A 24923-nucleotide genomic window follows, 5' to 3' on the forward strand; every position below is an offset into this window, starting at 1 on the left:
CATCCTTTCAATTGATGGGATAAGAAAAGTGTCCAAAATATCAACATAAACTTGTGCATTTATTGATGATGTAATGACAGCCATCTCCCCAGTGCCTTTACCTGACATGCAGCCCCATATCATCAATGACCGTGGAAATTTACATGTTCTCTTCAGGCAGGCATCTTTATAAATCTCATTGGAACGGCACCAAACAAAAGTTCCAGCATCATCACCTTTCCCAACGCAGATTCGAGATTCATCACTGAATATGACTTTCATCCAGTCATCCACAGTCCACGACTGCTTTTCCTTAGCCCATTGTAACCTTGTTTTTTTCTGTTTAGGTGTTAATGATGGCTTTCATTTAACTTTTCTGTATATAAATCCCTTTTCCTTTAGGTGGTTTCTTACAGTTCGGTCACAGACGTTGACTCCAGTTTCCTCCCATTCATTCCTCATTTGTTTTGTTGTACATTTTCGATTTTTGAGACATACTGCTTTAAGTTTTCTGTCTTGACGCTTTGATGTCTTCCTTGGTCTACCAGTATGTTTGCCTTTAACAACCTTCCCATGTTGTTTGTATTTGGTCCAGAGTTTAGACACAGCTGACTGTGAACAACCAACATCTTGCAACACTGCGTAATGATTTACCCTCTTTTAAAAGTTTGATAATCCTCTCCTTTGTTTCAATTGACATCTCTCGTGTTGGAGCCATGATTCATGTCAGTCCACTTGGTGCAACAGCTCTCCAAGGTGTGATCACTCCTTTTTTAGATGCAGACTAACAAGCAGATCTGATTTGATGCAGGTGTTAGTTTTGGGGATGAAATTTACAGGGTGATTCCATAATTTTTTCCTCAGAATTGAGTGATTCCATATTTTTTTCCCCTCTGCTTGGTCTCAAAAAGTAACCGTTACTGACTGCCACAATTTTTTTCTTTATTTCTTATAGTGTTTCTTAAAGCCAGAAAGTTGCCATTTGAAATGACTTTAGTTTTGTGTCATGTCTGTGATCTGCTTTTTTTCTACAAAATTAAACAACTGAATGAACATCCTCCGAGGCCTGTGATTCCATAATTTTTGCCAGGGGTTGTATTTCCAGTCCTATGTCTTCAAGGGGAGATACGTGGACACGTTTCTTTAAATACATGATATCTGTCTATTTTATGTACATGTGGCTGAACAGTTTGTTAATTCAATAATTAATTAAAGAATATTCACTGAGGTTTAAAACCATACAATACTTAGTATGGCAGTGCGTGTGTGTGTGTGTGGGGGGGGGGGGGGGGGGGTATTTTGTCAGCTTGCTCACTGTTGTGTCCTTTGCTTTTGATTTCATCAAAGTCTGCTATTTTTTAAAAACTACTCCATATTTTCACATTATGCAACAGAACAGTTGCATGTCATTTTATATTTAAAAGTTAATATCAATACTTTGGAATTTTTTCTTGTGAATCGGTGTTATCTACATCTGTATGGGTCATGTTTTAAATATTATATAGACAATGTGCACATGTACCAGACAGGAAGAGCTCTGCAACCCTCTATAAATTCTAAGTTCAGTAATTCATGGCCAGGGTACATTTTTATAGCTACAGTGTGCAGGATTTAGGGGTGTATGTGAGCACAGTCTATGGGTTTTCATGAGTTTAGAACGATAAGGATCCATTCATATCTCCGTGGGAGTTGACTCCTCTTGGAGGCCGCCATGTTACACCGCCATGCTGAAGCAGGAGCCAAATGGGACATACACACTCTGGCTTTCATATTACAGATCGGCTGACGAATGAATGAAAAAAAAAAAAAAACCCAAGAGGCACCTGTTGCTGCTTCTTTATACCCTGTCTACTGGTTGCTAGCGCAGGCAAACAAGTATGAGAATCCTCATTTTTGTGATCATACATAATTACTTAGGACAAGAGATGGCAAAGGAGCATGAATCTCTACCTACAAAAAAGTGAAAACCTAAAGGGAACAAATTCTTGACCAGCAATGGCATCTACTAGCTAACACAAATCCCACACACAGATCACCAGGCTTTTTAGAGGCTTAGAAGCCAAGATTTTGTGGGGAAAAAACTATTTCCCTCCCATTAACCTCTGCCTGAGCCTCACAGAAAGGAGAACGATATAACAGGTTTGTAGACCATTTAGAAAACTGCAGCAGACCTCAGTCATGGTGAAATCAAAACACCAACATACCTGCACTTTTTGGCTTCGTGAGGCCGGACCTCCCTCCATCAACGCCAGGACGTAGAGGCCCATGTTGTATTCACTTCCTCCTCGTAGGCTAAATCCGAACCCTGAAGGGCCACGATCCAAGTCTACACTGTAATACCTGGAATCACGCTGAGAGAAGAAAGTGGGTTAAAGTGGAGGAAAACAGCATGCACAAGCTGTTCGTCAGATGCACTCACCTTTGGGCGTGACCTCTGACCTTTTCTGCTCCTGTGCCCGAGGTCATGATCAGTGGATTCAGAAAGGCTTGAAGAATCTGGAAGAGATGACTAAAGTTACATTATGATCTTCAGGCACACATTTGTGTACGTGGTTGTTTAGATACTTATGCGTACAGGTGCTCGGGCGTGGAACAATGGTAAGGCGGAGAGTATTTCCTGCTCGACGGAGTATCTGAGCAAGCTCGCGATGAGGCAGAGATGTCACCGAGCGTCCCTCTACTGCCTCTAATCGATCTCCGGGGCGGATCTGACCACTCTTGGCTGCTGGGCTGCCACGACGGACGGTCACGAACCGATGAGGAAGAAGAGATGCAGCTGAAGAGAAGAAAAAAATAAAAAATAAAATCCCAAAATTACTTGAGTAGTGAAAAAGACCAAACTTTAGTAGAAAACTACTTTAGCTTTAGGAGAGAAGTACATCTGTCCAAAATAAATAAATATAATAACAATAACAAGAGCAATCAAAGATTTCTGATGTCCACCAATCCAGATCCAGATCACTTCCAAAATTCAGTGGAGTCTTCCATTGGCTAATATGTATATGTGGTGCAAATTTGGTGAGAATACATGAAGTAGTTTTGACGTAGTCCTTTAAAACCCTATAAAATGAAACTTGATTCAGAATCCGGATCCAGATCACCTCCAAAATTTAATGGAGCCGTCCGTGGTGTGATATGTCTCCATGGTGATAATTGGTGCAAATCTGTGAAATAGTTTTGACGTTATCCTTCAAAGCCTATATAGAGTAAATCTTGATCCAAAATCCAGATCTGGATCCGGATCACCTCCAAAATTTAATGGAGTCTTCACAGTCTAATATGTATCTGTGGTGAAAATGTCATCAAAATCCATGCAGTAGTTTTGATGTAATCCTGCTAACAGAGAGACAGACAAATAAATAAATAACCTCTGATGATTTTATTACGTCCTTGGAGGACATAATAACAATAAATAAACACTTCCTGTTTACCTGAAGGCAGAGAGAAGTAAATGAGGACAAATGTCTAATTTAAAAGCAGGAAGATTTATTTGACTAGGGTGTGTGCCAGAATGTCTAAAAGAAGCTATAATTAAGCTTTGGGTCCTTTTTGGCAGCATTTCCAGTGTAAATTACATCTGAGGGAAGTGCTCCCCCCCCCCCCAGTGCCTCCTTGAAACATCGTCCTCTTCTCCTCCGTCTTCCCTGTCCAAAGATTTGTCTTTCACCTCAAGAACAAACTGTAACAGAAGACTTCCTGCAATATATTTGTATCCTCATTGTGTCAAACTGCACAAAAAAATGGTCTTGACATTCTTATACACCAGCATGTTCATGCTCGGGCCTTCCAAGAACTGAACACATGACCTTAATCATGTGGGTACAGCTAACCAAAAAGTTTGCTTCGATAACATAATCAGCTAACTGAAAAGTTATCTTTTATAAAGCTAAACCGATAAACCACCCAAAAATTTATCAGAAGCTACAGCTAACCGATAACTTTCAGTATTGTCTCTGGTACATTTACAACTACTAACAAGCTGATTTTGAGTTTTAACACCACGATCGCTTCTGGTAGCATTAAAGGCAACTACAGACCCAAACCATGAGTCAGCACTTCTGTCTCTGTGTGCCCTGCCCTCTGCTGGAAGTTCCTGTTTACTACACAGCTTGTAGCAGTGACACAGTTAAGAGGAAGAATAGTGAAGCTCAACTCTCTACTTAATAGCAGTGTTGCTGTGAGGTGGAGGTCTTGGAAAATAAAGCAGTGCTGATTTATGGTTTTGTTTTATGAACAAAATTAATATGGATAGAATAACTCCATTAATGTTAATTCTGTCAGTTGTACAAAGTTAAAATATAACAAATTTTTATTTTAAATAATGCACTAATTCTGAAGTTTTGTAACAAACACAGACAGATGCCAAAGGGATTATGGGTAAATGAGCCTCCACTAACACTAATTGGTTGACTCATTCATTCTATGTAAAAACCAACACGTTAATGTGACGTGACGTGTGTTGGTGTTTAAATGTACTTTTGTAAAATATGCCATTTTATTTATATGTAAAAAAAAAAGCCATTTGCAAAAGCCAAAACTAAGTGGTGATTTGAGAACCGTCTGATGTAATCGGGGTCAAAATGCATAGAACACTGCCATCTACTGGTGCCCAGACGCTCAGACCCTTACCCATAATCCTTTGTGTACAGGGTTTTTTTTTTTTTTATTATTTGCACCAGAGAGTTCTGTGGTTTAAACAACAGAAACCATGACAATTGTAAATGAACATTATACAACCAAAATGTATATTTTTCTTTCTTTAGCTGCAGCAAGAGGCTGCAACAACTCTCAGGCGCGCAAAGAATTATAATTTATGGGATATCTCAATACTTAGGGCCAATACTGCCATGAACACTACTGGCCAGTAGATGGCAGTAGAGACCGTAGAGCAAACAGGAAAATTTTGGAGAAGCAACCTGAGCTTCTTCTGACATTTAAAACAAACACAATAACAAGTAACAACGTCTATAAACAAAGAGAATATATTCATGAGAGTTTTAGGCACAATATACAAAAAGTTTAATGCTGTTGTCCGTGTGTAGCCTGATCAGAGCGTCGCAAATGCATTTCTCCTGTCGTGACTGCATTGAGATTACTCATAATGCACCTGGACACAGCATGTCCACACTAAAACCTTCAAAATTAGTGCAGTACTTTAAAACTAAAACATATAGCTGATATTTTTGCTTTATAAAACTTCAGAAGTGACATTAATTTAAATAACATCTCCAAAATTAGTTTGGTTAAAATTTTTAACCATAAGTTAAAACTGTATGCCTCTGGATGACTTGGGTGATATTGCTGGTGAGTTAGTATGGTGTCAAGAGCAATTATTTTGTGACCAGTTCTCCTCTGACTGCAGAGGACAGAGCGGTTTCTCCTAAAACCAGCTGTCCTCTGTTTACAGAGGATAGGCGTTTTTTTTTGCTACAAAACCTTTAACAGGTAAGCACTAAAATCTTTGATATCAGACTTAACAATGGTTTTTAACTGTTTATGCTTTAATCACTTCACCTGCAAAAACATATTAGCGATCTTAAAATTACTGGACCAAAATTTATCAGAAAATAATTGGTACGATGACGCTTTTCAAAGTTATGTAAAAAGCTAATCTGATAATGAAAACATTAGCTTCGATAATTAGTGGTTAGCGGATTAGCGGAACTGTGCCCACCACTGCTGTTAACCTCACTAATCCCACTTAAAGCCATGACCTTAAACAATGATGTTTGTCCCAGCAATGCAATGAAACAGATCCACATCAACATCAGAAATTTTCGCTTCATTTGTTTAACATTATAAAATTTTAGTCATTTTGCCAAAAAAAAGTCATGCACCACAGTTTTTACCTTTTTCCATGTGTACAGACATGTGAAAACATTACGAGGAAACCGGTAGCATAAATTATTCATTTGTTCCACATTAACTTGCACAAAAATGAAAAGAAATATGCAGAACATGTTACTCTTCAATAAACTGACATTCTTTTTTCATCTTAAATATTATGGTTGATGAAAATTAAACAAGTTATGAAAGTGAGGCCATGCTGTATTTGCTGTGTTCATACCAATAAAGCTACTGAATGTAAGAGGATGGGGGCACGGGGTAATAATTAATGGAAATTGTGAATATACAGAATTCTTAACCTTTATGGTTGTACACGTTCGCTAATGTGCTCCCCTCTGTGTCCACATGCAGACATAAGCTTTTTTTAAATTATTGGTGTCTTCCATACATTTCTATGATACTGTGGTTTGGTAAAACAGCACCACCACTGGCATGTCGACATATTTAAGGACAAATGAAGTGTTGGGCCTCACTAGAGCTCTAGTCGATATCATCTATCCCCAACCTGACAGAATTCCAATCATAGTATTAAATCTTAACGCTCAGAAAAAAAAAATATATGAACTCTATCTAGTCTTCACACAGTGAGATGTGCACCTCATATGAATTAGCGCTGTGTGTGTGTATTCTTGTTGATGTCAGATAACGTAAAGAGCTCCACATGAATGCTCAGCACCATGTGAGGACAGACAATTTGTCTTACACATCATCAACTTGATTCGGTTTGTTTTCTGCATATGTCGCTTGTTCTCATTGAATCAAAAGTGAAATTAGTTTCAAAGGCTGATGAGAAAAATCCTGTGCAGCCTCAAGATAAATGCACTTCCATTAATCTCCTGCACTAAATAATAGTAATAAAAAAGCTCTTGCAGGTTTTGCCTCTCTCTGCTGGAACTTCCTCTTTCGGGATCAGTTCAGGATCACTTTCCCTTTGGCTTTTCTCCATTTACACAAACTCCCTCACATCCACCCATAGTTCAGTTTCCATTCTTAAATATGCAGACGACACTACAATAATTGGACTCATCACTAACAATAACAAACATTACTACCATGAACAGTTCACCCAAGCAGTCACTTTGTGCCAAAACAGTAACCTACAGCTTAACACATCAAAAACCCAGGAACTCATAGTCGACTTCTCATGCTCACCCTCTCACAAAATCCCCATTTCCATTTCTACTCAGCCCATCTCGTTCACTGAGTCATTCAAATTCCTAGGTACACACATTAGTAACACACTCAAATGGAAACTGCATTCGGACCAAATGTACAAAAAAGCTAATAAAAGATTTTTTTTTTTCTCAGACAACTCAAAAAATTCAGAGTCAGGCACAACATCCTGCTTCAGTTTTACACCGTCATCATTCAAAGTATTCTCACCTCATCCATAATCGTCTGGTGTGGAAATCTGGACTCCTATTCATGCAAAAAACTACAACGTATAATAGACAAATCATCTAAAATCACAGGCCTCACCTTCCCTTCCATTGACACACTGTACCACAGATGCATCACACAACGGGCAGTAAAAATCACCTCTGACCCCTCACACCCTGCATATCACCTGTTCACACTGTTGCCTTCTGGAAGACGTTACAGGTCCCTGCCAACAAAATCAGTCAGATTCAAAAACAGCTTTTTTCCAACAGCTGTACGGACACTAAACCAAGTCATTAACTGATGTTTCTATGTGTATCTGTCTATTTATTGTTTGTTTGTTGTGTGTTGACACAGAGATGTGAGCATTTCATGCTGTACTGGAAACAAATTCCACCAACTTGTTGTGTGGTCATTAATAAATGAATCTTGAATCTTGAGTAAATAGTGCTTTGTTGACATCTGGCCCCTTCAGAGTCCCGTCAGTGTCTCTGTGCAACCCATCAGATCGCACAAACACCTTCAAAACCTCATTCAGCTGAGACACAAAAGCCCAACTTTAGTCAAAATAATAAAACCATCACTTGCAAAGTTTCCCAGCATGCACTGAAATGCTTGTTTAACAGACAGATATCGTTAGGAATAGTAACGTGTCACAAAATGTTACATCTGCACTCTGGGACTAATCTGGGTGACCCAGGCAGAAACCATAATCAGGTCAAATCAAAGCTAAGGCAGCTTTACATTTAGTCTTCTTATCAAGCATAATACAGCAGTCGTACAGCAGCAATCGCCTAACACGTGTGTACACACACACACACACACACACACACACACACACACACACACACACACACACACACACACACACACACAGAGGGATAAAGACAGATGTACCCAGCTGCAACCACACATGCACAAAGCGCACAAATGCGGCCAAATGGACTACTTTATTTTGGAGTGGCTTTTCCTCCAGCTCTGCATGTTCCCTCTCTGGGGTAATCCCACTGCGCTATACCCAGCAGTCAGTCAGACTCTGACGTGCTGCACTGATCGCAGCTTGGGAAGGGGAAGCAGCCCCCCCCAACCCTGAAGCCCAGTTGCATCGGCTGGTGCAGACGTCCCTGCATTCAGCCTGCAGGTGCCTACTGCACACACCGGAGCCTGGAGAGCAGACACACTGTTGATACGGTCACGTCAGCAGCATTTATTCAAAGCAAACACAGCTTAAGTAATTTACTGGTAGTGCAGATTAATAATCACTCTCAAACTCCAAAACCTTCACATCATGTCTTCTGCAGAAGCTGCAATCATCAGTGACTTTAACTGCCCATATTGTCAGGAAGATCTAAATCTTCTTTTTCCAAAGTCAAAACGAACTGGAGACCCAAACACATTGGACACAGCAAACTTTAGAGCAGAACACATAATTTAAAAGCAGGTTCAACATGAGATGCTGCATCAAACTCATCCGAGGAATAAAAACTGGACAAATAATTACGTTTGGACTCCTTCATAGTTTTCAGGGCAGACTGCAGTCTCTCCAGCATGGCTCTTTGTTAGCATAAAAAAGAAGAAGAAGAAGAAGAAAAGTAGTTCCTAAATTGAGTCCGGGGCAGCTTAGGGGTGCTGAGTTTCACAGCAGCTCCCACAGGTTTGCTGTCCCTCTGCAGTTCCTCTGTGAGGTAATCGTTTAGTGGAGCATTTCTCTTCAGCATTCAGACAGCAAGGGAGAGAGCGACAGGGAGGCAGAGGGACGGAGGGAGCGAGGGAGTTTTAATCTTCTGAAAAAAGCAGAGTGGATGCTTACTGCAGAGCAAAAGGGTAAGAAAAAGAGAGAGAGGGGAGGAAAAAGGGGGATGAAGTGGGCGGGTGCTTCTTGGGAGGGTGACTGAGAGGAGAGACGAGATGAACAAAAAGAGAGCGGACAGAAGCAAAATGGAAAGGTGAATGAAGTGACAATCTGATAGTGTGGTGTGTGTGTGTGGAGGGGGGTTCTCTACAGCAAAAACAGGTGCATGGAAATGCGTTACCTCGGCATAATGGAGAACAGACCAGCCAACATGAGATACTTTAAGGGAAGAAGAGTTTAATGACGCTGCGCCGCACTACAAGGTACCAAAGCAGGATGTTCTCCCTCCTCAGACAAAGCATAAAATAACTGCCCTGTCAGGAGGTCTGAGCTGATAAAGAACCCGAGCGAGACGCTGTGACTGTGCAGAACAAAAACTCTCTGTTGGAGACACGAGCTGGCACAAAGACATCAAGACTGTAATAAGCTATCAGGCATCATGCATGAGAATCTGAATATAAGGAACACGCACAGACAAGTCACTCACACAATGCACAGGGCGTGCACACACGTATTCATGCACACACATAGGGTTATATGTCATAATAAAATCAGCGCAAGTTAAAGTGAAACCGATAGTGGAAGCACTGCAGTATTTGCCCTCACTGCGTGTGCACCCGCACTCAAACAACCACCTCTGCATGGTGTTGTGACCGAGGTGACTTTGTGGTGCTGGCTTCTTAATTTACAGTTTTTCAAAAAACAAAATCGGAATTCTTCACCGTGGCCACTAAAATAACAAAAATGTTCCCAGGTGGTCAATTGTGGTGTTCATTACCTCCAGCCAGGAGGGAATGTTTTCAGTGTTCGAGTGTTATCAAGATTATGTAAAAACTATAAAACTGATTTTCTTGAAACGTAGTGAAAAGGAGGGGTTTGGGAAACCATTAATGTTTACAATGGATCCAATTAAGCAAGCATATCCCGTTTTTTTTTTTTTTACCTCTGCCAACAAAGTTGGAGGAGGTTATGTTATCGCCCCTGTTGTTTGTCTGTTTGTGAACCCACAAACACCTCATCCTGGAGCCTACAATTTTTCATATATAGCTATGAAATGTTTACTGAAGATTCATATCCCGATAGGCAAGAAATGATTCAATTTTCAAGGTCATAGGTTAAAGGTCAAATTCAGGAAAAATCATGGAAAATTGGAAAAATCCCTATCTTTAACATTGCATGTATATTCTAAAATTCACAACGCTGTCAAAAAAGATCAAATGTCTTTCATATTTGAGAGCATTATGTAGGATGGTATCCTTTATCAACTGACAAAGTTTGATCTGGATCTGAACCAGATTACAGATTTTGTGGCCATTTAAATTTAACATTGAAACCCCATGTAATGTATGTTTTACATTATATCTTAATCTAACGTGCTCCAATCACTCTCAGATTTGAAAGTGAGGTGCAGACTAGCACTCACTATCTCCTGACAAAGTCTGATCTGGACCTGATTCGGACTGTGGATCTTTTGGACATTTGAAATTAATATTTAAAAGCCGTTTTTCATGTTCCTTTTGCATTATATCTCAATCAAAAGTGTCTCAATCATTCTCATTTTTCTGTTGTGTATTTTACCTACACCACCAAAATTGGATGGAGGTTACAATTTTATGCCTTTTTGTCTATCTTTTGGTTATCGCTTGGAAACCAAGTGCCAAAAAGCAATGACAATTGTGCATAGCAGAGATAACCAATGTTCTGTGAAAATTATCTGAAAAAGATAAAAACTTGACAGCGCCACAAAAGAAAAAAACTCTGATTCAAGTGCCTGAACTAAATACATACTCTTGACATTGGATCACATATAATTTATCTTGTGAAAAGCCATTTCTAAGAGGAGCTTGACCTTTAAAATTTTGCTAATGTAAAATTTAGTGAAACTGGAAACTAGTGGTGGCAGAGGTTTGCGCTTTGTGTGGTTCTCTATTTTTTTTTTTTTTTTTGCAAGATAGAACAAATTAGCAAGTTTTTGTCAGTTTCTCAGAAATTACCATATTTTTATCAAATTTATATTCCAAAGCAACTTATATGTCAAAAAATAGTGGTGTAATGCTACACAAAAAGTCAGTTTGCCACATTTTCACTAAAATTATCTTCCTTAAACTCAAACTGAAAGCAAATCTCTACAAGTTGACATAAATGAATTAAAAATATAAAATACAGCTTCATGATGAAGCGGGGTAGAGGAGGATTTTCTTAAAAAGAAGAACTGAAAGTTCAGCTACAATTTGCCAGAAAGTACATCTGAGATGTCAGCCTAGATCTGATGTTTTGGTGAAAGAAAATGTTGTATTTCTTCATAACTGATGTAAATAAAGTCATATTCAGTGACTTGGAAATGTTCATATATCCATTCCTTGAGTTGTCTGAAGAAAACTGGCAATAAAACCGATTATTTACAGGTATTATACCAAAGCGTTCAATTACTTATGCAACCCATCATCTTGGCTTTTACATTTTTAATTAATTTATATAAAATTGTAGAGATTTGCTTTCAGTTTGAGATAATTTAGAATTTTTTTAATGTATGTGTTGTATCTGAAATGGTGTAAATTAATTAAAATGTGTGAAATACCAAGTGTTCCAATACTTTTGGAGGGTACTGTATCCTAACCTTATAATGAGTGCAAAATTAGTGTGATATTATTACTGTTCTGTTTAAGAATGTTTAATTTTCACTGTTGCTGCACTTTGTGTAAAATCACTGTCATATTGTATTGATAGAGATATAATATTTGGCTTCAATATTGCGATACGATAATTTGGCCATATCGTGCAGCCCTACTGTCAATTAGGTGAAAAGTCTGAATATTAATTTACATCTACAGGGGTCTATTTGTCCTGACATTTTTTAGGTTGGAAGTGGGGATTTAATAACATTGTATAAATGTAAGTGTTTCTAGGAGTAACAAGACTAGTGTAATTTTTTACAGGCTCAGTTGAGAATGAAAACACAGTGGGACAAGATATATGACTTCTTTGGAAAGACAAGCAAATCAGGCAGAACTCAGCTCTGGCATGAGCAGTCCTGGCAGCTCCCATCCTGGGACCAGTCAGGAGAGTCAGTGTCAGGCACAACCCAGCCCACCAGCCTGAATGTGTGTCTGAGTAACTGTGACTGAGTAGCTACGTGAGTGTTTGTGTGTGTGTGCGCATTTTCATTCATGCCAAAATGGTGTCATGGTGGTAGTGCTGTTGAAAATTGTTGTGTTTTACATTTTGTACATTGTTATTAAGGGCCCCTTCAGACATAATACGAATGTGGTCAAACTGCGCACGAAGCAGGAAATGTATGCAAGTCGTGCAAAATCGGAGCTGTTTCCAACGCCTCGTACACTTGTTGCTACAACTATTTGCGCACACCAGTGGCTGAAAGGCAGAGTGTGCCCTGTGAGAGCCCATTCGATTCCTCTCACGACAGGTGTCGGCCACATTTCAGGTGACACACATGAACATCTAACACTGCTCGCTTGGCACTTAGAAAATGTGTGGCCAGTCGCGCTGTTGGCATGAAAACAGTCAGCAGACAATCACTTTCGAGCTGGATGTGAAATTTGTCTAAGTGCCTCCACGACTACACATGTGGCATGCTAGAGTGTTGGCTACCCCCACAACATGTGTGTGTATGTTTTGTGTGTCGTGCATCCCCCCCGCTCTCCCCAATACATGGGGTGCGTGTGGTTTGCCCCCCCACCCACCGCAGGCGAGGTGCCTCTCATCTGATCACAGAGTGACACCTTGGTCTGTGGGCTGAATGGACGGGGGTGTGGTTGACATCTTTGGTCCTGGACGTCACAGCTGCAGAACATGTACTGTGTTTTGACAGACATGAGCGTTTGTGCTTGCTGTCCTCACATGGAAATGCATAACAACATATTGCTTTTGTGACAGGCTGGAGAGCGTGCACATTGACAGGCTGTTCCAGCTGAGACGGACCGTCAGATCATGTGGGCACGCAGCAGGCAATCTGAAAGTCATGTCTGTCTGACAGGACATGTGTGTCGGGCCAAACACACACGCGGCCAGGCCTGATACGCATGACCTGTGAGTGGCGTCCCGCAAATTATATGACATGACAACAATGCAACAAATACACCACATTCAGTCACATATCAGCAGAAATACGCCGTAACAAATGATGTTTGGTCAGTTATCGCGGTGCTTTTTGCTCTTTTTTTTGTCTTAATAAGTTTATCTCCTTGTTGATTTTAGCCATTTTACGCTCCTGTTATAAGACAGTAATTGTAGTGCAGTGGTAAAGTTTCCGCCTGGTAATCAGAGCTTTTGTAAACTGCAGGTTCAAAATCCCATGAGTGGCATTTATTTTTTAAGTAACCAGGGTTATTGAACCACGGGGTTCTGTATTGCGTCCCCTTTTATTTATTATTTACAGTGGGGTAAAAAAGTATTTAGTCAGTCCCTGATTGTGCAAGTTCTGCTACTTAGAAAGATGAGAGAGGTCTGTAATTTTCATCATAGGTACGCTTCAACTATGAGAGACAAAATGAGAAAAAAAAAAACTACAGGAAATCACACTGTAGAATTTTTAAAGAATTTATTTGTAAATTATGGTGGCAAAAGTTCAACTCAATACTTTGTAATATAATCTTTGTTGGCAATGACAGAGGTCAAATGTTTCCTGTAAGTCTTCACCAGGTTTGCACACACTGTCGCTGGTTTTTTGGTCCATTCCTCCATGCAGATCTCCTCTAGAGCAGTGATGTTTTGGGGCTGTCGCTGGGCAACATGGACTTTCAACTCCCTCAACAAATTTTCTATGGGGTTGAGGTCTGGAGACTGGCTTGGCCTCTCCAGGACCTTGAAATGCTTTTTTTTTGTTGCCCGAGCGGTGTGTTTGGGATCACTGTCATGCTGGAAGACCCAGCCACATTGCCTCTTCAATGCTCTCACTGATGGAAGGAAGTTTTGGCTTAAAATCTATTGATACATGGCCCCGTTCATTCTTCCCTTAACACGGATCAGTCGTCCTGTCCCCTTTGCAGAAAAACAGACCCAAAGCATGATGTTTCCACCCCCATGCTTCACAGTAGCTATGGTGTTCTTGGAATGCAACTCAGCATTCTTCTTCCTACAAATACGATGAGTTGAGTTTTTACCAAAATGTTCTATTTTGGTTTCATCTGACCACATGATATTCTCCCAATCCTCTTCTGGATCATCCACATGCTCTCTGGCAAACTTCAGACGGACCTGGACATGTACTGGCTTAAGCAGGGGGACACGCCTGACACTGCAGGATTTGAGTCCCTCTCTGTGTAGTGTGTAGCCTTTGTTACTTTGGCCCCAGCTCTCTGCAGGTCATTCATCAGGTCCCTCCGTGTAGTTCTGGGATTTTTGGTCACCATTCATGATCATTTTGACCCCATGGGATGAGATCTTGCGTTGAGCCCCAGATTGAGGGAGATTATCAATGGTCTTGTATGTCTTCCATTCTCTTACAATTGCTGCCACAGTTGATTTATTCACACCAACCTGCTTGACTATTGTAGATTCACTCTTCCCAGCCTGGTGCACATCTACAATTTTCTTCCTGGTGTTCTTTGACAGCTCTTTGATTTTGGCCATGGTTGAGTTTGGAGTCTGACTGTTTGAGGCTGTGGATAGGTGTCTTTTATACAGATAACGAGTTCCAACAGATGCCATTAATACAGGTAACAGGTGGAGAACAGAAGTGTTGTGTGGGCCGCTGAAGAGGAGGTACTGCTGGCCCACCACCACCAGAGGGCGCCCTGCCTGGAGTGCGGGCTCCAGGCACCGGAGGGCGCTGCCGCCTCACAGAAGCAGCCAGGGTGACAGCTGTCACCCATCACCTGAGACAGCTGATTCCAATCAACAGGGAGGTATATCAGCAGGACGGCATCTCCACCTCATTGCCGAGATATCGCCCTATCAAAGAGGTAACAATCTCCGCCCAAACGTGCTATTAATTACAGTTGTAATTCTTGTTGATTGTTTGTAGGATAGCTGACTACTGGACAACTCTTGGATAAGTACTCACCTTCCTACATTTCTTTATTGTTGTTGACGAGAGGTGGAGGTGGAATCTCCACCCTCCGTGTTGCTGGGTGCAGCCGCACCCACACCTGACTGTTTCTGTTCCTTGCCAGCAGTACCGGATCCGACGAGCGGAGGCAGTGGCCACCTGGGAGTTCGGGACTTGGCGGCTCCAGTATTCCCGGGGTTCGGTGGCAGAGGAAATCGGGTTGGTTCCGGTTCGACTTGGACAGACGTCTCCTATCGTCGAGCCTGCCCACACAACACCGTTGTAATTGGACTCAATTTCAATATTGTAATCGGCTGTGTTTGTTGTGCCTGTTTCACAACAGTAAAAACAGTGTTATTTGACTCCTCCATTGTCCGTTCATTTGCGCCCCCTGTTGTGGGTCCGTGTTCCAACACTTTCACAACAAGAAGAGCTTCTTAAAGAAGAAGTTGCAGGTCTGTGAAAGCAAGAAATCTTGCTTGTTTGTGGGTGACCAAATGCTTATTTTCCACCATAATTTACAAATAAATTCTTTAAAAATTCTACAATGTGATTTCCTGGAATTTTTTTCTCATTTTGTCTCTCATAATTGAAGTGTACCTATGTTGAAAATTACAGACCTCTCTCATCTTTCTAAGTAGGAGAACTTGCACAATCAGGAGCTGACTAAATATTTTTTGTACCCCACTGTATATCAACCCAGTGACATTCACTAATTATACACAGTGGCGGTCCTAGAGTGATTTACTCCCCGGGCGAAACCCCCTGCGTGCCCCCCCCCCCCCCCCGCACACACTAACATGGCCATCACCTCCGCCCCACCACCCATAAAAACACTAATGTCGTCCAGAACACCCACAATCCCACAAATTAACTCACAACAGCTACACTGCGTGTACAATTATTAGGCAAGTTGTATTTTTGAGGATTAATTTTATTATTGTACAACTGCAGTGCTCTTGGTCAGTCCAAAATGTTAACAAAACCTCAAGCCTGAACATTTAAGTAGTAAAAGTGAAGTTTTGGCTTTTTTAAGAGAATATCTCTATGTGCACCATTCACCCGTGCACCGGGTGAAGAAGGGGGCCATGTCATAATTTTTTCATCTTTAAGGCCTTTACTGGCCAGCTACGCAGTGGTGTACTTTGATGCATGTGATGGAGCGTTGTCTTGCATGAAAATGAAAGTCTTATTGAAAGATGCAGACTTTCTTCTGCACCACTGCTTCTAAAAATTGGCAGTAGGTCAGAGTTGATTTTGAGCCCATTTTCAACCCGAAAGGGTCCAACTACAGTACGCCACCCGACTTACACCCGATTGAGAACTTTTGGGCCCTTCTGAAGAAGGAAATTTACAGTGAAGGTAACAGTACACCTCTCTGAACAGTGTCTGGGAGGCTGTGGTTGCGGCTGCACAAAAAGCTGATTCGGACAGGATCAAGAAACTGAAAGACTCCATGAATGGAAGGCTTGTGACTATTATTGAACAGAAGGGTGGCTATATTGGTCACTGAGGGTTTTTTCTTTTTTTTTTTGAAATTTCAGATATGTTTGTTTGTAAATTTTGAGTTTGTTTATTATTCTCACTTTAACAGGTGAAAATAAACAAGTGAGATGGAAAAATCTTCGTTTGTCATTTAGTTGCCTGATAATGGTGCACATAGAGATATTCTCTTAAAAAAGCCAAAACTTTACTTATACTACTTAAATGTTCAGGCTTGAGGTTTTGTTAACATTTTGGACTGACCAAGAGCACTGCAGTTGTACAATAATAAAATTAATCCTCAAAAATACAACTTGCCTAATAATTGTGCATGCAGTGTATTTTCAAGAACAAAACAAACGACTACTGCAATAACAAACACAAAGATAAACAATAATTACTTCAATAAAGTTTTTTGAACATAAAAAAACAAAAGACTCAGTGACTTCACATTACAACTATGTCCAGTACAGGTATTTAAGAAAGCACAACTGCACTACAGCACCACCCTAATTAAACTGAATCCACCTCAGGGTCGGACTGGGAACAAATTTCGGCCCTGGCATTTTTCCTCTGGCCAGCCCACTATTGGCCGGACGAATCCACCCCCAAACACGCACACCCACCCGTCCATACCGAACCCCCAATGAACAAATACTATACACCTAAACACCATGAACACACACCTAAACACACACTTTCACTGTCATTTCACCTTGATCATAGTACAAAACGGAAGCAAAAGCACACAAGCGGAAAAAAGCTTTTGTGTCTCCAAAGTGTGTGTGTGTGTGTGTGTGTGTGAGAGAGAAAGGTAATGTGTGTGTGTGAGAGAGAGAGAAAGGTAATGTGTGTGTGTGTGTGTGAGAGAGAGAGAGAAGGGTAATGTGTGTGTGTGTGTGTGTGTGTGTGTGTGTGTGTGTGTGTGTGTGTGTGTGTGTGAGAGAAAGGTAATGTGTGTGTGTGTGTGTGTGTGTGTGTGTGTGTGTGTGTGTGTGTGTGAGAGAAAGGTAATGTGTGTGTGTGTGTGTGTGTGTGTGTGTGTGTGTGTGTGTGTGTGTGTGTGTGTGTGTGTGTGTGTGTGTGTGAGAGAAAGGTAATGTGTGTGTGTGTGTGTGTGTGTGTGTGTGTGTGTGTGTGTGTGAGAGAGAGAGAAAGGTAATGTGTGTGTGTGTGTGTGTGTGTGTGTGTGTGTGTGTGTGTGTGTGTGTGTGTGAGAGAGAGAGAGAGAGAGAAAGGTTGTGTGTGTGTGTGTGTGTGTGTGTGTGTGTGTGTGTGTGTGTGTGTGTGTGTGTGTGTGTGTGTGTGTGTGTGTGTGTGTGTGTGTGTGTGAAGGTGTGAAGGTTCGAGGAGCGCTCAGACGGAGCGCGCTGCGCTCCTCTCCCGGTCGGCATCTCTTCATCGGTCATCCCACCGGATCCACGCTCCTCTTGATGCGTCCGTTCGTCCCTCCTCGTGCCACGGAGCATCACGCTGCGCCCCTTTTCTCTCTTCCTTCTCTTTTATCTCACTTTACCAACACCAAACCTCTGCATGGCGCGCGTACTGCGCACCTCCGAGCCGCAAACAGGCGACAAAAAAACGATAACAAAAGGTGTTTGTGCGCACTGTGAAAGCCGCGTAGTTCCTCTTTGTTAACTCTGCACAGGTGCCAGATGCGCGCTTCCCACCTTGGGACGGGGGGGGTGGGGGGTGGGGGGGCGATGGGGCGCCGCTCTGCGTAATGTAACCACGAACCCCCCCGTCAGGACAACCCCCACCCCGTTTTTTTTTTCCGCACAATCGTGCCACTCCCCCCCGCGATGCCGCCCCAGGCGGCTGCCCGGTCTGCCCGCCTCCAGGACCGCCACTGATTATACAGCAGGTTTTTATTTTATTTTTCTCCACATCAGTGATGCGATGTGGTGCAACACATCCCAGCTGCTTGTACTGTGTTCCCGCTGCGACGGTTTCGTGCACGCTCGTGCAGAACAGAGTCGCATGCACGAAACCGCCGCAGCAGGATCAATCACGCCTGCCCGTCAGCTCGAAGTTTCCATGGTTCGCTCATACGAGCTGTTCCACGTGATTCACCCTGATTTGTAATTATTCGTACTATGTGTGAAGAGGCCCTAATAAACTGCACATTACATACAAAAATCTCATCTTCTATCCACATAATATTTAGCTACTTTAATATATTTCAACATTGAGAGACTCTGATTGCAACTGACTGTTCGAGAAGCAAATTAACAATCATAATCTGTGGACCCCCTGAAATAGCCTTGGTCACCCTCTGGCCACCCCAAGGATAAAGGTCTAGCTCCATCATTGATTCCACACTTCCCTATCCTCGGACATTCTTGTGAAATATGTTGCAAAAATAAATGCAACTTATTCTCTGGTAGGATTTATACATTTTTTTCCCCACTTCATGATGCATTTTTTGACAGATGCAACTTATTACAGGTGTAATTTATAGTTCAGAAATACAGTGAATACATACAGCCTCATTAAAAAAATAAAATAAAATCAGGTATTCACTTTATAAAAGATTTCAACAATGTTTAATTTGGATGCAGATCTCCATAAAGATTCCTATTTTATGGAGCAATATATTAATTTTAAGGGGGTGCATTTATATTGGCTATATGTAAAAACTACACAGATCTTTATGAGGAAAAAACAGGCATATGCAGAGTGCCAATATCAAAACTAAAGTAAGTAAGTCCCTTTGGCTGCTCCCTCGTTTTCACTCGGGGTGACCACAGCAGATTCAAGGTAGATCTGCATGTTGATCTGGCACAAGTTTTACACCGGATGTCCATCCTGACACAATTCCACATTACATGGAGAAAATGTGGCAGGGGTGGGATTTCAACCGGGAACTTTCCGCACTGAGACCAAGTGCACTAACCCCTTGGCCACCTCCCCTGTCAAGCGCTAATATCCAAACTATCGCTTCAGAAATTCACAAAAATGTCTTATCTCACAATGTTAATCAGAGCGGTGAAAAAAATCCTTGAACAGCCCTCTTAATCAGATCTGAGCCAAATGCTAATGGTTTCTTCCTTGATCCATACCCCACCCTTTCACCAAGTTTCAAGAAAATCGGTTTAGTAGATTGTGCATAATCCTTCTAAGATTAATCTCTAATAATTAAAGAGATATGTGTGAGATGTTGATGGTATGTGCTCTCGGAGCACTCTGTAGTTTACCTTTAATTTGGATGAGTGCACACAGAAAATATTCACTGAACACAGAATGTAAAGGCAAGTGGGAGTGCACAGACACCCCCCCACCCCCACCTAAAAAAAAGAACTCCAATTGCATATGCCAGAACTTATTTCCTGAAGCCAACTTGGAATGGAAAAACACTTTAGAAGATGATATAACATGACTCATTCTCTGGCACGTGGCCATGGTGACCACTCTTTAATCTGTAATTACTTAATGGTGCATCTGTTCACAAGAGCTTCCAAATGAAACTGGTTTTTTTGGGCAGGTAACCAAGTGTATAACATACTGAGCCAGAAACATTCTTGAGTATTGCTTTCTAACACCAGTCAAGTTCTACTGGTCCTTCCTGAGAGCCTCAGAAGAACAAATGCTGCTATCTAACATGATGATGATGATGTTCAAATGCTAAATATCAACAGGATTTCAGATCTCACCTTTGCCATTCTCCACATCTTGAGACGCAATGACGAACCCAAAGCCCTCTCCTGGCTTTCTTCTCAGATCCACGTCAAACCCTCTGAGCGGCCATGTTTGCTCTCCACTTCGCCTGTCCTGAGCTGACTCAAGAGCCATGCCATTGCTCACCTCATCCTCCAGCCCTGTGTTCATCCAGTCTTTGGGCTCCATGGTTAGGGTCACTGGTACTGATTCCAAGAAACTGGTGCTCTGGATCAGTGAGGATAGAGTTGTTGCTGGGGAAGGAGGCGTAGTGATTGACGCACAGGGCACAGGCAGTGTTTCTGGGTGTGCAGAGTAGATGTCTGAGGTACCAGGTGGAGGAGGGGGTCGAATCAGAGGTGGAGGAAGCCTCCGAACTGCACCAGGAGAGACCGCTGAGTGGTAGACGCCTGATAACAGGTAACAAAATTATTGCAAGATTAATTTTATCCAGCAGTGTATTGTTTTGGTTGTCAGGATGAGTTAAATTAATTTACCTCCCCTATACACCAATAAGATGACTTCTCCCAGTTTGGTGTGTTGCTGGATTACTGTTTGTATCTGAGAACACACCCAGAACGAGTCATTAGAGGTTATTAAGTTTTATCGACAATTGTCACGTGAAATGTTTTAGTTTTTTTTTTGTTTGACTATGGTTACTCCTTCATATTTCCCTTCCCACTTCCCTCCAGTACCTGTGCAAAGCTAAGACTCTGGACATCAGCGCCATTGATTTTGACAATAGCATCCCCTGGCTGCAAAGAGTTGCACTTCTTCCTGTCCCAGACTCGTTTTATGATGGTCATCCTGCCTCCTGGACCACCGGCCATCACACTGAAACCAAGGCTTCCATCACCTCCATTCTGGGCCAAGACCACGGGCACCAGCTCCCCTCCACTCAAACCACCAACTCCACTGCCCACACTCAGTGCCCCAGGAGAGGATACACTACTTGGGCGAGCAGTGGGGCTGGTGTTACCATGGAAACTACTGACGATGTGGTGGTGAGGGCTGTCAGGAGTGGGAGGAGGTCTGAGGTGGGAGGTCTGAGGTGGTTTGAAGAGGCGGGAGTGTGCACTATGTGGGCCTCCGGGGGAGGAAAAAGGCCTCCTTGGGGACTGAGGCACGGGCATTCGGGACCCGGGCAGAGTGCAGGTGGACAGGTCACTCTCAGAGGACTTGAAGGCCCCATAGCGTAATAGATGAGGAGGCGTAGAGAGGGAGTTATTGTTGTGATTCCGGACCATTGATGCCCTGATGAGAAAGAATATGCAGACATTTAAATCAGATCTGTGATACAATTATTATCTAAAGAGGATAATTCAAGTATAGAACATATGTGAAATGCTTGAATCTGAATGCCTCTTACACTGGAATCCCAAATTAATTGTAATGAATGCAGCCACTTTGGTTCCATGTTAAATTATTTAATTTCTAATGAAACTGTAATACAATGTTAAAGGCACTCATTGTTACCTGTGTGAACCAATGGCAGAAACAACTTCACTGTCGCTCTGACTGGCCGGCGTTGGATCAAGTGAATGCAGTCTGGCCAAACTCCTCAGGGTGCGAGCAGGTCGAGCAGGAGAGTAGGACGCAGCTGTACTTGTACTAGAATGTCTGTATGCAGGTGGCTGTCTGGCAGTCAAAGACGTTTCATTTCCGTTTGCATCAAGTATCACTCCTGGTTCCATGTAGCTTTGATCACTGTGGACCCCGTTCAGGTTAAAGTGCTGGCTCTGTGGAGTGAGTGTTTGCAGCTGAGATAGATGGAGAACAGACTGAGGCTGGGTGGTAGTTGGCAGTAGGATGTGGTCCCTGCTCTCCAGGTTTGGCTGTGGCTGTTTGGCAGAACCGTCGGGATCGTAAAGCATGGGATAACCCCTTCTAACCTCAACATCCACACCGTGGCCCACAGGCACCGACTGCAGCATCTCTACAACCTCTTTGTGAGACATTCCCAGTACACAAACGTCATTGATGTACACCAAAATGTCCGCTAGAAAAATACAAATGGAAGAAAATACAGACATCATTGTATGACACTTGGTATTTTAACTCATCTGCAGGTCAACCTTTGTACACTGTGCAATGTTGTGTTGGTCTGTGCAGTCTTAACTACTGAGGAAATTTACAGAATCAAGTCTGCAGATAAGTGTAGTCAGCAGATAAAACATTGCTTTGTGTGTGGGTGTGCAATAATCCAACCAACGTATCCCTCAAAAACAAAAAGAACACATATTAACTAGATATAACTCAGCCACATGGGGTGTACAGCCGGTGCATTTGGCATGTCAGTCCCAAGCCCAGATAAATGAGTAAAATTGCTCCAGGAAGGGCATCCAGCATAAATTTTGTCAAATCAGTCATGCAGATCACAAATCCAATTTCCAGACCAGATCAGTCAAGGCTGGGGTGAACAATGACAGCCACCAATGCTTCTGTCTAACAGAGTGCGGGCAGAAATTGGGCTACTGTTGAGCAAAGAAGAAGAAGAAGAAGAGGTTGAGAACATGTCAAGAAGTAGCAGGAGAGGAGGAAAGCTAGAAGAGTAGAAGTGAGACTCAGTGCTTTGAATGCTGGCAGTATGACTGGTCAAGGGAGAGAGTTGGCTGACAGGATGGACAGGCTGTAGACATACTGGGCCTCATTCACACACAAACCTGTGCTTAAACTGAGCTTGTGCACATTTGACACACAAATCTCAGATTAATCAATATGTTCTTACTTAAATTTGATGGTAGTTTTAAACAAATTTAGAACTTCCACAAACCATGCATGTGCATAAATGATGAAAGCCCAGCTGTCCTAGAAAATAGGTAAAAGACATCTTTTATCACAAAATACGTTATGTTAATAAACTCGATTTATGTCACAGAAAGGCTTTATTAATAATATTAGGAATTTACACTCAACAAAAATATAAACGCAACACTTTTGGTTTTGCTCCCATTTTGTATGAGATGAACTCAAAGATCTAAAACTTTTTCCACATACACAATATCACCATTTCCCTCAAATATTGTTCACCAACCAGTCTAAATCTGTGATAGTGAGCACTTCTCCTTTGCTGAGATAATCCATCCCACCTCACAGGTGTGCCATATCAAGATGCTGATTAGACACCATGATTAGTGCACAGGTGTGCCTTAGACTGCCCACAATAAAAGGCCACTCTGAAAGGTGCAGTTTTATCACACAGCACAATGCCACAGATGTCGCAAGATTTGAGGGAGCGTGCAATTGGCATGCTGACAGCAGGAATGTCAACCAGAGCTGTTGCTCGTGTATTGAATGTTCATTTCTCTACCATAAGCCGTCTCCAAAGGCATTTCAGAGAATTTGGCAGTACATCCAACCAGCCACACAACCGCAGACCACGTGTAACCACACCAGCCCAGGACCTCTTTTCCAGCATGTTCACCTCCAAGATCGTCTGAGACCAGCCACTCGGACAGCTGCTGAAACAATCGGTTTGCATAACCAAAGAATTTCTGCACAAACTGTCAGAAACCGTCTCAGGGAAGCTCATCTGCATGCTCGTCGTCCTCATCGGGGTCTCGACCTGACTCCAGTTCGTCGTCGTAACCGACTTGAGTGGGCAAATGCTCACATTCGCTGGCGTTTGGCACGTTGGAGAGGTGTTCTCTTCACGGATTAATCCCGGTTCACACTGTTCAGGGCAGATGGCAGACAGTGTGTGTGGCGTCGTGTGGGTGAGCGGTTTTCTGATGTCAATGTTGTGGATCGAGTGGCCCATGGTGGCGGTGGGTTTATGGTATGGGCAGGCGTCTGTTATGGACGAAGAACACAGGTGCATTTTATTGATGGCATTTTGAATGCACAGAGATACCGTGACGAGATCCTGAGGCCCATTGTTGTGCCATACATCCAAGAACATCACCTCATGTTGCAGCAGGATAATGCACGGCACCATGTTGCAAGGATCTGTACACAATTCTTGGAAGCTGAAAATGTCCCAGTTCTTGCATGGCTGGCATACTCACCGGACATGTCACCCATTGAGCATGTTTGGGATGCTCTGGACCGGCGTATATGACAGTGTGTACCAGTTCCTGCCAATATCCAGCAACTTCGCACAGCCACTGAAGAGGAGTGGACCAACATTCCACAGGCCACAATTGACAACCTGATCAACTCTATGCGAAGGAGATGTGTTGCACTGCATGAGGCAAATGGTGGTCACACCAGATACTGACTGGTATCCCCCCCAATAAATCAAAACTGCACCTTTCAGAGTGGCCTTTTATTGTGGACAGTCTAAGGCACACCTGTGAGGTAGGATGGATTATCTCAGCAAAGGAGAAGTGCTCACTATCACAGATTTAGACTGGTTTGTGAACAGTATTTGAGGGAAATGGTGATATTGCGTATGTGGAAAAAGTTTTAGATCTTTGAGTTCATCTCATACAAAATGGGAGCAAAACCAAAAGTGTTGCGTTTATATTTTTGTTGAGTGTAATTAATTAAATCATTAATTTAGCAACGTAATATTATTAAATAATTGAATACACTAATGCATTGACCTAATGTGTTACATAACCGTGAACCTGATGCCCTTTCTTCCTCATCATTTATTGTCATTAAAATCTTCAACTATACCAGTTGAGTTCGTTGACTTAGTTTACAGTGGTTCTTTACTGACCTATAACTGATCAGTCACTCCCACCATTTATACTGCCATTACACTGCACACCT

The 24923-nt window shown here is 42.2% G+C and overlaps 1 protein-coding gene across 1 annotated transcript in view; it reads right to left on the reverse strand.

Moving 5' to 3' along the window:
- LOC117512773 (membrane-associated guanylate kinase, WW and PDZ domain-containing protein 1) overlaps positions 1–24923 on the reverse strand; it is a 122449-nt gene that overhangs the window by 14987 nt on the left and 82539 nt on the right. Inside the window, 7 exon segments of the mRNA XM_034172987.1 lie at positions 2184–2330; positions 2399–2475; positions 2555–2755; positions 20201–20614; positions 20702–20765; positions 20900–21458; positions 21681–22203. Of these exon segments, the coding sequence (XP_034028878.1) occupies positions 2184–2330; positions 2399–2475; positions 2555–2755; positions 20201–20614; positions 20702–20765; positions 20900–21458; positions 21681–22203 (1985 nt within the window).

This window comes from Thalassophryne amazonica, chromosome 6 (genome assembly GCF_902500255.1).
Source record: "Thalassophryne amazonica chromosome 6, fThaAma1.1, whole genome shotgun sequence".
In the NCBI taxonomy this organism is placed as follows: domain Eukaryota; kingdom Metazoa; phylum Chordata; class Actinopteri; order Batrachoidiformes; family Batrachoididae; genus Thalassophryne; species Thalassophryne amazonica.